The sequence below is a fragment of the Ranitomeya imitator genome, chromosome 4 (genome assembly GCF_032444005.1).
Source record: "Ranitomeya imitator isolate aRanImi1 chromosome 4, aRanImi1.pri, whole genome shotgun sequence".
Taxonomy (NCBI): Eukaryota; Metazoa; Chordata; class Amphibia; order Anura; family Dendrobatidae; genus Ranitomeya; species Ranitomeya imitator.
Genome location: NC_091285.1, coordinates 242,185,685 through 242,200,651, shown reverse-complemented (window position 1 = coordinate 242,200,651; position 14,967 = coordinate 242,185,685). Strand labels below are relative to the sequence as shown.

At 42.2% G+C, this 14,967-nt stretch overlaps 1 protein-coding gene across 1 annotated transcript in view; it reads left to right on the top strand.

The window, feature by feature from the left end:
- Window positions 1-14,967, top strand: part of LOC138674484 (dynein axonemal heavy chain 3-like) — a 3,367,401-nt gene that overhangs the window by 551,902 nt on the left and 2,800,532 nt on the right. Inside the window, 2 exon segments of the mRNA XM_069762320.1 lie at window positions 12,656-13,167; window positions 13,462-13,582. Coding sequence (XP_069618421.1) covers window positions 12,656-13,167; window positions 13,462-13,582 — 633 coding nt within the window.

Here is a 14,967-nt window from a genome sequence, read left to right as displayed (position 1 = left end):
GTGACCAGGGTCCCCAGTTTGCGTCTCGATTCTGGAGAGAGCTTTGTCATCTGCCCAGTATTGAGTTGAATCTCTCTTCGGCATATCATCCCGAGACGAATGGGTTGGTAGAGAGGGCCAACCAGACCTTGGTCACATATTTACGACATTTTGTTTCTGCCAGGCAGGATGACTGGGCATCCTTGCTACCGTGGGCAGAGTTTGCACTTAACAATGCCGTAGCCGACTCCACCGGTCAGACTCCATTCCTCCTAAATTACGGCCAGCATCCGCGTGTTCCTGTGCCCATGCCTGTGTTTTCTGCTGACTCCAGGGTGGCAGACAGGGCTGTGGAGGCACGGGACATTTGGGACCGCACGCAGGATGCCATTCGGGCCTCCAAGGAGAGAATGAGGTCCTCCGCCGATGTTCATCGGCGCCCCGCTCCGACCTTTGCTCCTGGCGACTTGGTGTGGCTCTCCGCCCGTAACATCAGGCTGCGAGTTGAGTCCACTAAGTTTGCTCCTCGCTACTTGGGTCCCTTCAAGGTTCTCGAACGGGTTAATCCTGTGGTCTACCGTTTGGCTATTCCTCCACGCTTGGGTATCACCGACACCTTTCATGTGTCCCTCTTGAAACCCGTATACATGTCCCGGTTTTCCGAGTCATCTGCCGGGACATCGGGTTCGTCTACGGACGATTACGAGGTGAACGCTATTTTGGGGTGCAAGGTGGTACGCGGCAAAAAGTTCTATCTGGTTGATTGGAAGGGTTATGGCCCAGAGGACAGGTCATGGGAGCCTGCTGAAAACATTCAGGCCCCACAGCTCATTGCTGCCTTCGAGCGTAGCGAGGCCCAAGGAGGGGGGGGGGGCATGTTAGGTCTCGAGTTCCCGCTTCTGCACAGGGGGAATCTCGAGCCATCTCCGCTGCGGTCTCCCATTCTTATCCAGCCGCAGTGGAGTCTGCTCAGCAGGGACGTCGGTCCCAGCATCTTGCTCAGTCTCACTCTGTACAGAGAGTTACTGCTGCTTCTTCAGCTTCTGCCATTAAAGCCAGTGCTGGTCAGCAGCGAGCGGACTTCTCTGGGACTAAGTCCTTGTCTGCAAACACTGAGCATGCCCAGGGCAAGATCTCCCCTTGGAGATCGAGGGTCATGTGCTCAGGCTCTGCAGCACATTCCATTGGTCCTCTTGGCAGGTCTTGGAAGGGCAAAGTTTCTGTGGCCACTTCCTGTGCTGCAACTATATAAACTGCGCATGACCTCACGGCCATGCGCTAGTGTACAATTGTTAATGTGTCTATGTTGTGAGTGAAAGTCGCTCTTTAAATAACCCTCCCTATTGAATGTCTGTTTGCGGAAGGTGTATGTTTGCTGTTTAGCGCCCGACTTATCCTACAGCACTAATCACACATTACAGCGTCCAGTTGCTGTGACCGCCAGTACGGCGCCGTGCACTTCCTCTGTGCTTTCCTTACCCAAGCCTGGGTGGTTAGTGGCGTTCGTCAGTGCGGCACCGCATGCACTCTTGTGCTTTAATATTATTATTTAGTTTCCTTACACACCCAGTTGCGGTGTTGTGCCAGCAAGTGTCTAATCGGACTTCAATCCTAGTTGGGGTTGAGTTCGCTGACTACTTGCTCGCGCTCTATGTGCGGTACCGCGGTCCTGTGTCGCAACAGGATCGCTTCCTTCACGCTGAGTGAAGTTTAACCCACGTGTGTATACTTATGAGTACCGCCATATAGTCCGTCATTACTTGGCAGCAGGTTCCATCTCTGCACGGTGGACCCCGGGCTGCGAACGCACCATACTCTATCTGTCTTATTATTTGGTGCGTTCCGCTAGCCCTAACAGTAACATTTTAACATAAGGGGCCACTGTACCTCTATAAAGCTGTTCCATATAGAACTGAGCCATACCTGTAGTAGATTTCATCTTCCTCCCAGTTTAATAACAGGTAGTTGTTATCATTGTCTGTCATGCTACTAAAGGTACCGTCACACTTAGCGACGCTGCAGCGATACCGACAACGATCCGGATCGCTGCAGCGTCGCTGTTTGGTCGCTGGAGAGCTGTCACACAGACAGCTCTCCAGCGACCAACGATGCCGGTAACCAGGGTAAACATCGGGTAACTAAGCGCAGGGCCGCGCTTAGTAACCCGATGTTTACCCTGGTTACCATCCTAAAAGTAAAAAAAACAAACACTACATACTTACCTACAGCCGTCTGTCCTCCAGCGCTGTGCTCTGCACTCCTCCTGTACTGTCTGTGTGAGCACAGCGGCCGGAAAGCAGAGCGGTGACGTCACCGCTCTGCTTTCCGGCTGACCGACGCTCACAGACAGTACAGGAGGAGAGCAGAGCACAGCGCTGGAGGACAGACGGCTGTAGGTAAGTATGTAGTGTTTGTTTTTTTTACTTTTAGGATGGTAACCAGGGTAAACATCGGGTTACTAAGCGCGGCCCTGCGCTTAGTTACCCGATGTTTACCCTGGTTACCAGTGAAGACATCGCTGAATCGGTGTCACACACGCCGATTCAGCGATGTCTGCGGGGAGTCCAGCGACAAAATAAAGTTCTGGACTTTCTTCCCCGACCAGCGACAGCACAGCAGGGGCCTGATCGCTGCTGCCTGTCACACTGGACGATATCGCTAGCCAGGACGCTGCAACGTCACGGATCGCTAGCGATATCGTCTAGTGTGACGGTACCTTAAGACAGTAGTGCCACAAGATGTCACATTCACTGTTTTCACAAGTCTGATAGCTCATATAAGACTATATGCAAATTGCCTGTTCAGAGAAAAAAGAGGATTTGAACTCTATAGCACCACATGTTGGAAGTAGTGATCCTACAAGTCACAATCAACCATTTAACGAGTCTTGCAATGTGACTTAGGATAAAAGCCAAATCAGTATCTCAGTTTGCAGACACGGTGTTTCGGGCTGTTGGCCCTCGTCAGTGTGAAGACTATGAAATCAGATGAATGCGGAATCTGTGTATAGAACCTCACAATGACTCTTTTCATTGAAAAGTAGTGGAAAGTGTAACCATGCTTTTTCCACCCACTCAGCTAGACTGACAGCTCTCTCCTTATACAAACACATAGGGAGAGTCTTGCCATTTCAGGAGAACAGGCATGGAGAAGGTTGCAGGGACCTGCCTCTTGGTCAAGTCACTTTGTCCCTGGTCAATCTTTTACCTAGATTTTTGACTCTGAACGACCACAAAAAAGGCAGGAGCTCATCAATGTGGTTTGGGTATCATGAATCAACTCACAGATTCCCTGTAGAGGAGCCTTTAAAGTAGGGGGCAGTATTTGATCATTGTAATACTGCTGAAGGGGAAAGTGCACAAATTGGAATGAATGAAGAGACGTGAAAAATGTAAATGTTTATTCAAAGCATTAGAGAAATAGTGGGTTATAGTAAGTAAAATTCCAGTAAATGTTTTTCCTCTATTTTGTTCCTTTTCTGGTCATGTAATTAAGTAACATTACCGCTTAACCCCTTTCTGACATCGGACGTACTATCCCGTCCGTGTGGGGTGGGCCCCTATGACCATGGACAGGATAGTACGTCCAGCGCGATCGGCGGCGCTCACGGGGGGAGCGCCGCCGATCGCGGCCGGGTGTCAGCTGCCTATCGCACGGACCGCCCCCGGCACATTAACCCCTGGCACACCGCGATCAAAGATGATCGCGATGTGCCGGCGGTGCAGGGAAGCACCGCGCAGGGAGGGTCTTACCTCCCTCCCTCCCTGCTCGAGCCCCGGATCCAAGATGGCCGCGGATCCGGGTCCTGCAGGGAGGGAGGTGGCTTCACAGAGCCTGCTCAGAGCAGGCACTGTGAAGGCTGCAGCGCTGCATGTCAGATCAGTGATCTGACAGAGTGCTGGGCAAACTGTCAGATCACTGATCTGTGATGTCCCCCCCTGGGACAAAGTAAAAAAGTTTAAAAAAAATTTTCAAATGTGTAAAAAAAAATAAAAAAAAATATTCCAAAATAATGAAAAAAAAAAAATATTATTCCCATAAATACATTTCTTTATCTAAATAAAAAAAAAAAACAATAAAAGTACACATATTTAGTATCGCCGCGTCCGTAACGGCCCGACCTATAAAACTGGCCCACTAGTTAACCCCTTCAGTAAACACCGTTTACTGTGATGTCCCCCCCTGGGACAAAGTAAAAAAGTTTAAAAAAAATTTTCAAATGTGTAAAAAAAAATAAAAAAAAATATTCCAAAATAATGAAAAAAAAAAAATATTATTCCCATAAATACATTTCTTTATCTAAATAAAAAAAAAAAACAATAAAAGTACACATATTTAGTATCGCCGCGTCCGTAACGGCCCGACCTATAAAACTGGCCCACTAGTTAACCCCTTCAGTAAACACCGTAAGAAAAAAAAAAAACGCTTTATTATCACACTGCCGAACAAAAAGTGGAATAACACGTGATCAAAAAGACAGATATAAATAACCATGGCACCGCTGAAAGCGTCATCTTGTCCCGCAAAAAACGAGCTGCCATACAGCATCATCAGCAAAAAAATAAAAAAGTTATAGTCCTGAGAATAAAGCGATGCCAAAATAATTATTTTTTCTATAAAATAGTTTTTATCGTATAAAAGCGCCAAAACATAAAAAAAGATATAAATGAGGTGTCGCTGTAATCGTACTGACCCGAAGAATAAAACTGCTTTATCAATTTTACCAAACGCGGAACGGTATAAACGCCTCCCCCAAAAGAAATTCATGAATAGCTGGTTTTTGGTCATTCTGCCTCACAAAAATCGGAATAAAAAGCGATCAAAAAATGTCACGTGCCCGAAAATGTTACCAATAAAAACGTCAACTCGTCCCGCAAAAAACAAGACCTCACATGACTCTGTGGACCAAAATATAGAAATATTATAGCTCTCAAAATGTGGTAACGCAAAAAATATTTTTTGCAATAAAAAGCGTCTTTCAGTGTGTGACGGCTGCCAATCATAAAAATCCGCTAAAAAACCCACTATAAAAGTAAATCAAACCCCCCTTCATCACCTCCTTAGTTAGGGAAAAATTAAAAAAATGTATTTATTTCCATTTTCCCATTAGGGCTAGGGTTAGAGTTAGGGCTAGGGTTAGGGCTAGGGTTAGGGTTATTGTTAGAGCTAGGGTTAGGGCTAGGGTTAGAGTTAGTGTTAGGGCTAGGGTTAGGGTTAGGGTTAGGGCTAGGGTTAGGGCTAGGGTTAGGGTTAGGGCTAGGGTTAGGGCTAGGATTAGGGTTAGGGCTAGGGTTAGAGCTAGGGCTACAGTTTGGGTTGGGGCTAAAGTTACAGTTAGGGTTTAGATTACATTTACGGTTGGGAATAGGGTTGGGATTAGGGTTAAGGGTGTGTCAGGGTTAGAGGTGTGGTTAGGGTTACCGTTGGAATTAGGGTTAGGGGTGTGTTTGGATTAGGGTTTCAGTTATAATTGGGAGGTTTCCACTGTTTAGGCACATCAGGGGCTCTCCAAACGCGACATGGCGTCCAATCTCAATTCCAGCCAATTCTGCGTTGAAAAAGTAAAACAGTGCTTCTTCCCTTCCGAGCTCTCCCGTGTGCCCAAACAGGGGTTTACCCCAACATATGGGGTATCAGCGTACTCAGGACAAATAGGACAACAACTTTTGGGGTCCAATTTCTCCTGTTACCCTTGGGAAAATACAAAACTCGGGGCTAAAACATATTTTTTGTGGGAAAAAAAAAGATTTTTTATTTTCACGGCTCTGCATTATAAACTGTAGTGAAACACTTGGGGGTTCAAAGTTCTCACAACACATCTAGATTAGTTCCCTGGGGGGTCTAGTTTCCAATATGGGGTCACTTGTGGGGGGTTTCTACTGTTTAGGTACATTAGGGGTTCTGCAAACGCAATGTGACGTCTGCAGACCATTCCATCTAAGTCTGCATTCCAAATGGCGCTCCTTCCCTTCCGAGCTCTGCTATGCGCTCAAACGGTGGTTTCCCCCAACATATGGGGTATCAGCGTACTCAGGACAAATTGGACAACAACTTTTGGGGTCGAATTTCTCCTCTTACCCTCGGGAAAATACAAAACTGGGGGCTAAAAAATAATTTTGGGGGGAAAGATTTTTTTTTTTAATTTTCACGGCTCTGCGTTACAAACTGTAGTGAAACACTTGGGGGTTCAAAGCTATCACAACACATCTAGATGAGTTCCTTAGGGGGTCTAGTTTCCAAAATAGTGTCACTTGTGGGAGGTTTCTACTGTTTAGGTACATTAGGGGCTCTGCAAATGCAATGTGACACCTGCAGACCATTCCATCTAAGTCCTCATTCCAAATGGAGCTCCTTCCCTTCCGAGCCCTCCCATGCGCCCAAACAGTGGTTCCCCCCACATCTGGGGTATCAGCGCACTCAGGACAAATTGGACAACAAATTGTGGGGTCGAATTTCTCCTGTTACCCTCGGGAAAATACAAAACTGGGGGCTAAAAAATAATTTTTGTGGGAAAAAATTTTTGTTTTATTTTTACGGCTCTCCATTATAAACTTCTGTGAAGCCCTTGGTGGGTCAAAGCGCTCAGCACACATCTAGATAAGTTCCTAAGGGGGTCTACTTTCCAAAATGGTGTCACTTGTGGGGGGTTTCTACTGTTTAGGTACATTAGGGGCTCTGCAAACGCAATGTGACACCTGCAGACCATTCCATCTAAGTCTGCATTCAAATGGCACTCCTTCCCTTCTGAGCCCTCCCATGTGCCCAAACAGTGGTTCCCCCCACATATGGTGTATCATCGCACTCAGGACAAATTGGGCAACACATTTTGGGGTCCAATTTCTCCTGTTACCCTCAGGAAAATACAAAACTGGGGGCTAAAAAAATAATTTTTGTGGGAAAAAAATTTTGTTTTATTTTTACGGCTCTGCATTATAAACTTCTGTGAAGCACTTGGTGGGTCAAAGTGCTCACCACACCTCTAGATAAGTTCCTTAGGGTGTCTACTTTCCAAAATGGTGTCACTTGTGGGGGGTTTCAATGTTTAGGCACATCAGTGGCTCTTCAAACGCAACATGGCGTTCTATCTCAATTCCTGTCAATTTTGCTTTGAAAAGTCAAACGGCGCTCCTTCCCTTCCGAGCTCTCCCATCCGCCCAAACAGTGGTTTACCCCCACATATGGGGTATCAGCGTACTCAGGACAAATTGTACAACAACTTTTGGGGTCCAATTTCTTCTCTTACCCTTGGGAAAATAAAAAATTGGGGGCGAAAAGATAATTTTTGTGAAAAAATATGATTTTTTTTTTTTACGGTTCTACATTATAAACTTCTGTGAAGCACTTGGTGGGTCAAAGTGCTCACCACACCTCTAGATAAGTTCCTTAGGGGGTCTACTTTCCAAAATGGTGTCACTTGTGTGGGGGTTTCAATGTTTAGGCACATCAGTGGCTCTTCAAACGCAACATGGCGTCCCATCTCAATTCCTGTCAATTTTGCATTGAAAAGTCAAACGGCGCTCCTTCCCTTCCGAGCTCTCCCATCCGCCCAAACAGTGGTTTACCCCCACATATGGGCTATCAGCGTACTCAGGACAAATTGTACAACAACTTTTGGGGTCCAATTTCTTCTCTTACCCTTGGGAAAATAAAAAATTGGGGGCGAAAAGATAATTTTTGTGAAAAAATATGATTTTTTATTTTTACGGTTCTACATTATAAACTTCTGTGAAGCACTTGGTGGGTCAAAGTGCTCACCACACCTCTAGATAAGTTCCTTAGGGGGTCTACTTTCCAAAATGGTGTCACTTGTGGGGGGTTTCAATGTTTAGCCACATCAGGGGCTCTCCAAACGAAACATGGCGTCCCATCTCAATTCCAGTCAATTTTGCATTGAAAAGTCAAATGGCACTTCTTCGCTTCCGAGCTCTGCCATGCACCCAAACAGTGGTTTACCCCCACATGTGGGGTACTGGCATACTCAGGACAAATTGTACAACAATGTTTGGGGTCCATTTTCTCCTGTTACCCTTGGTAAAATAAAACAAATTGGAGCTGAATTAAATTTTTTGTGAAAAAAAGTTAAATGTTCATTTTTATTTAAACATTCAAAAAATTCCTGTGAAGCACCAGAAGGGTTAATAAACTTCTTGAATATGGTTTTGAGCACCTTGAGGGGTGTAGTTTTTAGAATGGTGTAACACTTGGGTATTTTCTATCATATAGACCCCTCAAAATGACTTCAAATGAGATGTGGTCCCTAAAATAAAATGGTGTTGTAGAAATGAGAAATTGCTAGTCAACTTTTAACCCTTATAACTCCCTAACAAAAAATAATTTTGGTTCCAAAATTGTGCTGATGTAAAGTAGACATGTGGGAAATGTTACTTATTAAGTATTTTGTGTGACATATCTCTGTGATTTAATTGCATAAAAATTAAAAGTTGGAAAATTGCAAAATTTTCATAATTTTCGCCAAATTTCCGTTTTTTTCACAAATAAACACAGGCACTATCAAAGAATTTTTACCATTGTCATGAAGTACAATATGTCATGAGAAAACAATGTCAGAATCACCAGGATCCATTGAAGCGTTCCAGAGTTATAACCTCATAAAGGGACAGTGGTCAGAATTGTAAAAATTTGCCCGGTCATTAACGTGCAAACCACCCTTGGGGGTAAAGGGGTTAATGACCATTCCTCCCTAATCCCCCAGGCACCCTGAGCACATGTCACAAAAGCCTTCTCTGTATATTGCCCTGGCTGAGAGGTCAACAAAGTTGGAAAGATGAAAATGAGAGAATGAAGAGTTTCATTATTATAATTTTTCAATGTCTCATCATGAGCAAACGATTGTAATAATTGCAATACAGTACTTTATCCCCAGTTCTGCAATGGATACTGATTACTAAATGCTCTCTTGTTCATTACCATGTCAACCTCAGATTTTGTTGCGATGTGATGTTTCTCAGGAGCATTTAGTCACCAGGTCCTGTTATTGCGCCAGAGCAAATGTACACCAAAGATTTCACTAGTGGATTATTCTGAACCTGGAATAAAATTCAAAATTATGATTAAACAACCTAGATTGCTTTCTGGTGGAATTTTATTTATTTTATGATCTTAAAGGGAACCTTTCACCAGCAAAAAAAAAACACTTTTAGCCTGTAAATATGGGCTTAATCTACAGGCTAATAGCGTTACAAACCTGCTCGGCGCCCACACTTAGCTGAAAGCTCCAGGGAGAAAATTAATTTTATTCTCCCCGGCAGCATTCAGTTTCAGTCATAGGGCTAGCACAATTTCAGACACCACTCTGAGAATACAGAATGACAGCTGTAACTGTGCCCCCGGCCCTCACTGCCACTGGCTCTACATTGGGACGGCTGTCAGTTGGGCCATGGGCACGGTTATAGCCGCCACTCTTTATACTGAGAGCGGAGACTGAATCCACACTGACACTGCCCGCTTGACTGACACCGAATGTGGCTGGGAAGAACAAAGTTAATTTTCTCCCAAGAGCGTTTGGTTAAGTTTGGGCGATGGGGCAGTCTAGTAATACAATTAAACTGCATATTAATCCCTTATCTGCAGGTTAATAGCATTTTTGCTATTGACAGGTTTCTTTAGGGTATGTGCATACATTGCGGATTGGTGGGCGGATTTTTCCGCACTGTTTTTGCAAAATCCGCAGGTAAACCGCACTGCGGATTACCTGCAGATTTACCCAGGATTTACCACGGCTTTTGTGCGGATTCCACGTGCGGTTTTACATCTGCAGATTTCTATTAAGGAGCAGGTGTAAACCGCTGCAGAATCCGCACAAAGAATTGACATGCTGAGGAAAAAACAACGCTGCGTTTCCATGTGTTTTTTTACGCAGCATGTGCAATGCGGATTTTGTTTTCCATAGGTTTACATGGTACTGTACAATGCATGTAAAACAGCTGCAGATCCGCATCGTCAAATCCGCAACGTGTGCACATAGCCTTAAAGGAGCACTTTGCAGTTCAGAATAGACGATCAAAGAATAAAGAAGAGTAATGTAGAAATACTCTTGTATGCCTTCAGGATACCTGTTTAAGTTTATGTGACATTTCTAGGTTGTCCCCTCTTATATTATTACCTCAATGGATACTATACCTCCAAACATGTGTTTGACTGATGGTGCATTTTTCTATTGCCCCTATCTGATAGCAGTAATATAGTAGTGATAAAGAACTTCTGTCTCTTCATTCATATTTCAGAGTCTCAGTTTATACTATGCGACATAATGTTAACCTGTTTCTACTTCCTTCTGCTTGTGATAAGTTTATCCCTGTCAGCTCTTTGCAGTATAAAGTTGCATCTTAGAAATATACTGACGATTCTGCTCATAGTACTTATAGAAATAGACTGTCGAAGTCAGTAAAGTATTAAAACTGCAGCTAAATGTATTATTTATTCACCTAATATGTAATTGTTCAATGTATAAAACAGAAATGATCAGGCAGATTTATAAAAACTGTCTAAAACAAAAACTGTCAATCACAGAGCAGATTTTATTTTTTTAAAGAACAGCCTGCAAAATAATTTTTTTGATGTGATTGGTTACTATGAGCAACAAAGAGTGCACCATTTAGATAGATTCATAAATATTCTAAATCTCTAGCTGTATAGGACAACATATTGAGGGACTAGCTGGGTGAGATGGGGTCAGAGAGATACCAGGAGGAATTTAGTAGGTGATGATATCATCTTATACAGTAGTTCTTGTCTAAACATGAAAGTATGTACTGAGAGATCACATGACATAGCTGTCCATATTGAAAGGAGGAAACTGTATAGATGCAATATAGCTGGGATAAAACTAAACTATGGGCGGCACAGTGGCTCAGTGGTTAGCACCTTGAAATGCTGATGTCCTAATGACAACATCTCCAAGGAGTTTGTATGTTCTCTCCATGTTTGCGTGGGTTTCCTCTGGGTTCTCCGGTTTCCTCCCACACTCCAGAGACATACTGATAAGGAATGTAGATTGTAAGCCCCAATGTGGAAAGTGATGATGTCTGTAAAGCAATGTTGAATTAACAAGTGAGTAAGATAATAATGGCACAGCTAGAATATTGCTGGTGGGTTAGCACTACATGTGCTTCTTTATCCTACATAGACATGTTGTCAAAACACTACTCCGTCAACCTCATGCTATCCTAAGTCTTACATAATTAGCGTAATTAGGTGTCAAAATATTCACACGTGATTAAATAATAAATATAGTATGGCTTCCACTTGTGATGTTTCTGATCATTGATATACCATCTAACAAATCCGAGATACATTTCAAATTCACAAACTTACTTGCAACATATTTTGTGTCTTAAGATGTTCATGTATTCCCTATTTAATACTCTGTAGAGATGTCATCCAATCTGATGAGTGTAGACCTCATGCGTGGTTGCTTCCCCCTTCGCTATATGTTGAGTTAATCATGCAGGGGAGTGTATTTTTTTACCAGCCTTTTCAGTTTTACATCTTCGAATGCTCTGAGTAGTGAAAGCACAAAGCTCGTACCCAAGCTCTCATCTAAACTGACATTCCTGAGAAAGGGAAAGGGACACGCAGATTGTATCTGCCATCAGCTTCGTCTTTTCTTCATAGGCAGTGTGCATACATAGCGTCAATAAATGTGCACTGTAAAATGGAAAGATTGTCTGCCCGCAGCTTTAAGAAGTGGCTACTGACCACAGCCACACAATGTGCAGTTTCACGTCAATGCTAAGGATTTAAAGCTGGAAGCCCATTTTTATTGCATATATCAACTGTTGACAGTAAATCAATAGAATTAATGTGCCGACAGTTGTTGAGTGCAAAGTGAAAAAAAAAAAGCTTTTAAATATGAATTTAATAATTAAGAGTTGATCCAACCACATCGCTTCCTGGTTATTAGTCTCATAAGTGTGGATTAGGAATCTCATTTAATTGGAAAGTTTAATCTTTGCACTTAGATTTCATGAGTAAAGCCTGATTTATTGCCTTGCTGTGTTTAACACATATGCAGCTAAGTAATTGTCATGGCAGGAAAGTGGTCAAAGTAGAGGCTATTCTTGTGCTACACTGGAAATTGTCTCATGTTCTCTATATGTAGCTTCTGATTTGTACAGATGTGGCAGACCTTGTATCGCTGCATCTGGTCACATATATTATTATTATTTTTTTTGGTTTGTGTATTTATACCTTAAATCTCCGACCCGTCACCGAGCTCCCGTACATTTTTCTTTTACTCTTCTAATGGCAATTGCCAGTTTTCACTCCATTGTGTTTACTTGTTCTTTATATTGACAGTCGGTAGCATAAGCCTTTTAGACAACAAAGGCGAGCAGCTCTACAGCCAATCTGCGATAAAAGGGGGAAAAATGAAATCACTATGGAAACTGGAGGAAGGATCTAACAGCTTTCTTTTACAATAAATGTCTGATGTTTGTGACTTCAGGGAAATAAAATTCCTATATTTGTACGATGTTATCGTTAATGTTTTGTTATGGCAAATTTTCGAATCATCTGACCTTGACTTTATTAAGTGAGACCTTTTACTGAAATAGTTACTGTTTTGTACTAGGGAAAAAAAAAAAACAAGAATGTGATGATGGGAGGAGTGTCGAGAAAGCCTGCTTCTTAAATGATTATTTTTTAAATCACACAGAGCTCCTGGGTCTTGGAATGAAGACCACTGTGAGTTTTTCAGCAATGCAGCAACCCGGGGAACTGAACGCCAGTCAGAAAACAGTGTATCATCCAATTGCATGCCTGCCTTTGATGTTGGACTGAGAAACTCAGAACCTCTCCCTCCAATCCAGAAGCAAATAAATACTAAGGAGAAGAGACATCCCTCGATTCAGTGCACAGACACTCAGAGACACAAAAACCGAGGCTGCCGTCATTCTAAGAGCACAAATGAACCTGTTTGGATTGCAGACTGCAGCAAATACCTGTCTCCCCATAGGAGTTTGCCACTTCTTTCAACATCATCAGACAATGCAGAGAGCTTTGGCTTACACAGGCCACTGTCTTTAGCTCCAGACAAAGCCAGTCATTCTTTCAGCACACCTGCAACTGAGCAGCACAGGGGACAAGAGGGGACTAAACACGCCGCTCAGCCTGAAACCCATTCAGTCTCTACCAATTCTCACAAGAAGAGGAAGAACAAGCACCATGGTAAGTGAAACCAATACATCATGTATTACAAGAAAATATAGTTATCTGGAATCCTGCTCCCAGCTTATTTATAAATGTCTTATTCTATCATAGTAATAAAAATAAAATATTAAGTGTATATATTTGCAATTTTAAGAATGATATAGCTTTTTTTTTAAAGTTAATGATGAAGATGTGTGTTGTGTAGCAATTAATTGAAAAAAATGATATTTTTAATTTTTCCAATATTTTTCACTATTTTTCACTTGGAACCAATGATTTCATTTCAAACTTTAATCAAAGGTTGTGCTGCAGAGGACTGGAGAGAGCGCGATGCAGCTACCAAGGAAGCTCTGTGTGTACTGTTCCCTCCACCAACCTACTCCACACATGGCCTCTCCAGACCGGCTTCCCCAACTGAAGGGCATCTGTACCGGTAAGTTTGCCAAGCTCATCCAATCACCTTCCATGAAATGAGATCATTTATTTCACATTTTAACACATCATCTTAGATGTTGCCCATTATAACAATATCCGTTTGCATTAATCATATTGTATTTTATTCATTTTCATTTATTATTCCATTTTCTTGTACTGTCAATCATCATTAATCCCTGTTGTGTAAAGTTAATACCCACAATGCCTTTTCAACAACAAGTCTAAAGTATAGATGGTCCATTAATCTAAGCAAACCCATATTCATCACACTGTTTTCCAAATCGCTGTTTATTAAGCATGCATTGTGCCTCATAATTGCTAGGTCTGAATAATAAATCTCCTCTATTATATTCTAATAGAAAAGGGAGGCTTTTACTTACATTTATTTTTGCAAAGGAGCCACGTAGGAAGGTCTAACATTATGGAGCCACTGATTAAATAATAATAAAGCACACTGCAAAAAATGTCCAAAATGACCCCATGTTCTGTAATAGTCTCTTTTAGTCTTCATTCATATGTTTTATTGTAAAAAGCCAGACATACCCTCACCGTGGAAGGTGGAGTGTGGCTTGGAAAGAGTTATTAATCTCATTTTAATCGAAGGAATGTGCCAAACAAAATACAGTTACATTGTGATTGTTTTATGTAATCTGTCACTCCGTATAATACTTCTAGATGATTTTTGTTCAAATTCATTGACTTCCGTAAGACCTGCTTTCTGCTTGTCAAATAGCATTAAGAGCGAAGGCAAGTGTAAAGCTTAACTAACGCAGTGTTATCTGGGGTCATAAAACTGCCACACAAGTGGCATGCCTGCTGTCTTACAGTAGATGGACAAGAGCGAGCATCCCTAGCGTAATCCACAAAATAGAGTATTTTATCATTTTATTCATAATTATCAGCTATAGTCTGCCACAATCTTTTATTATGTATATTTATCATTTTTTTCTACCGCTTTCATATAAAGTGTTCTCTACATTATTCAAATTAATATTCATTCCATTACATATATATATATATACAAGACCATTGCAAGGGATGCATGCTACTCACACCATGTATTCCTTAGTGAACACTTCTGTATGTTTTGTTTCTGTGCCAATTCAGTCTAACTGTGTTAAACCGTGGACTTGTTAATGTGTATCTGTATAATGTGCATGTCATTAAAATCAAATATACTCATCTAATAGCAAAGAGCCAGCAAAGAAAAAAAAAAATATATATATGTATATATATTCTACCGATAGTCTGGAAGATTTACGTCTTCCTTACTAAGGAGAGAGGTCACATGACTAAGGCTAGCACTTCTGAGATTTGCCCTGGGCAGTTTTAGTGCAACCGCCCTTATTGTAAGTATAGCCACATTGTAAGAATGCTAAGGAT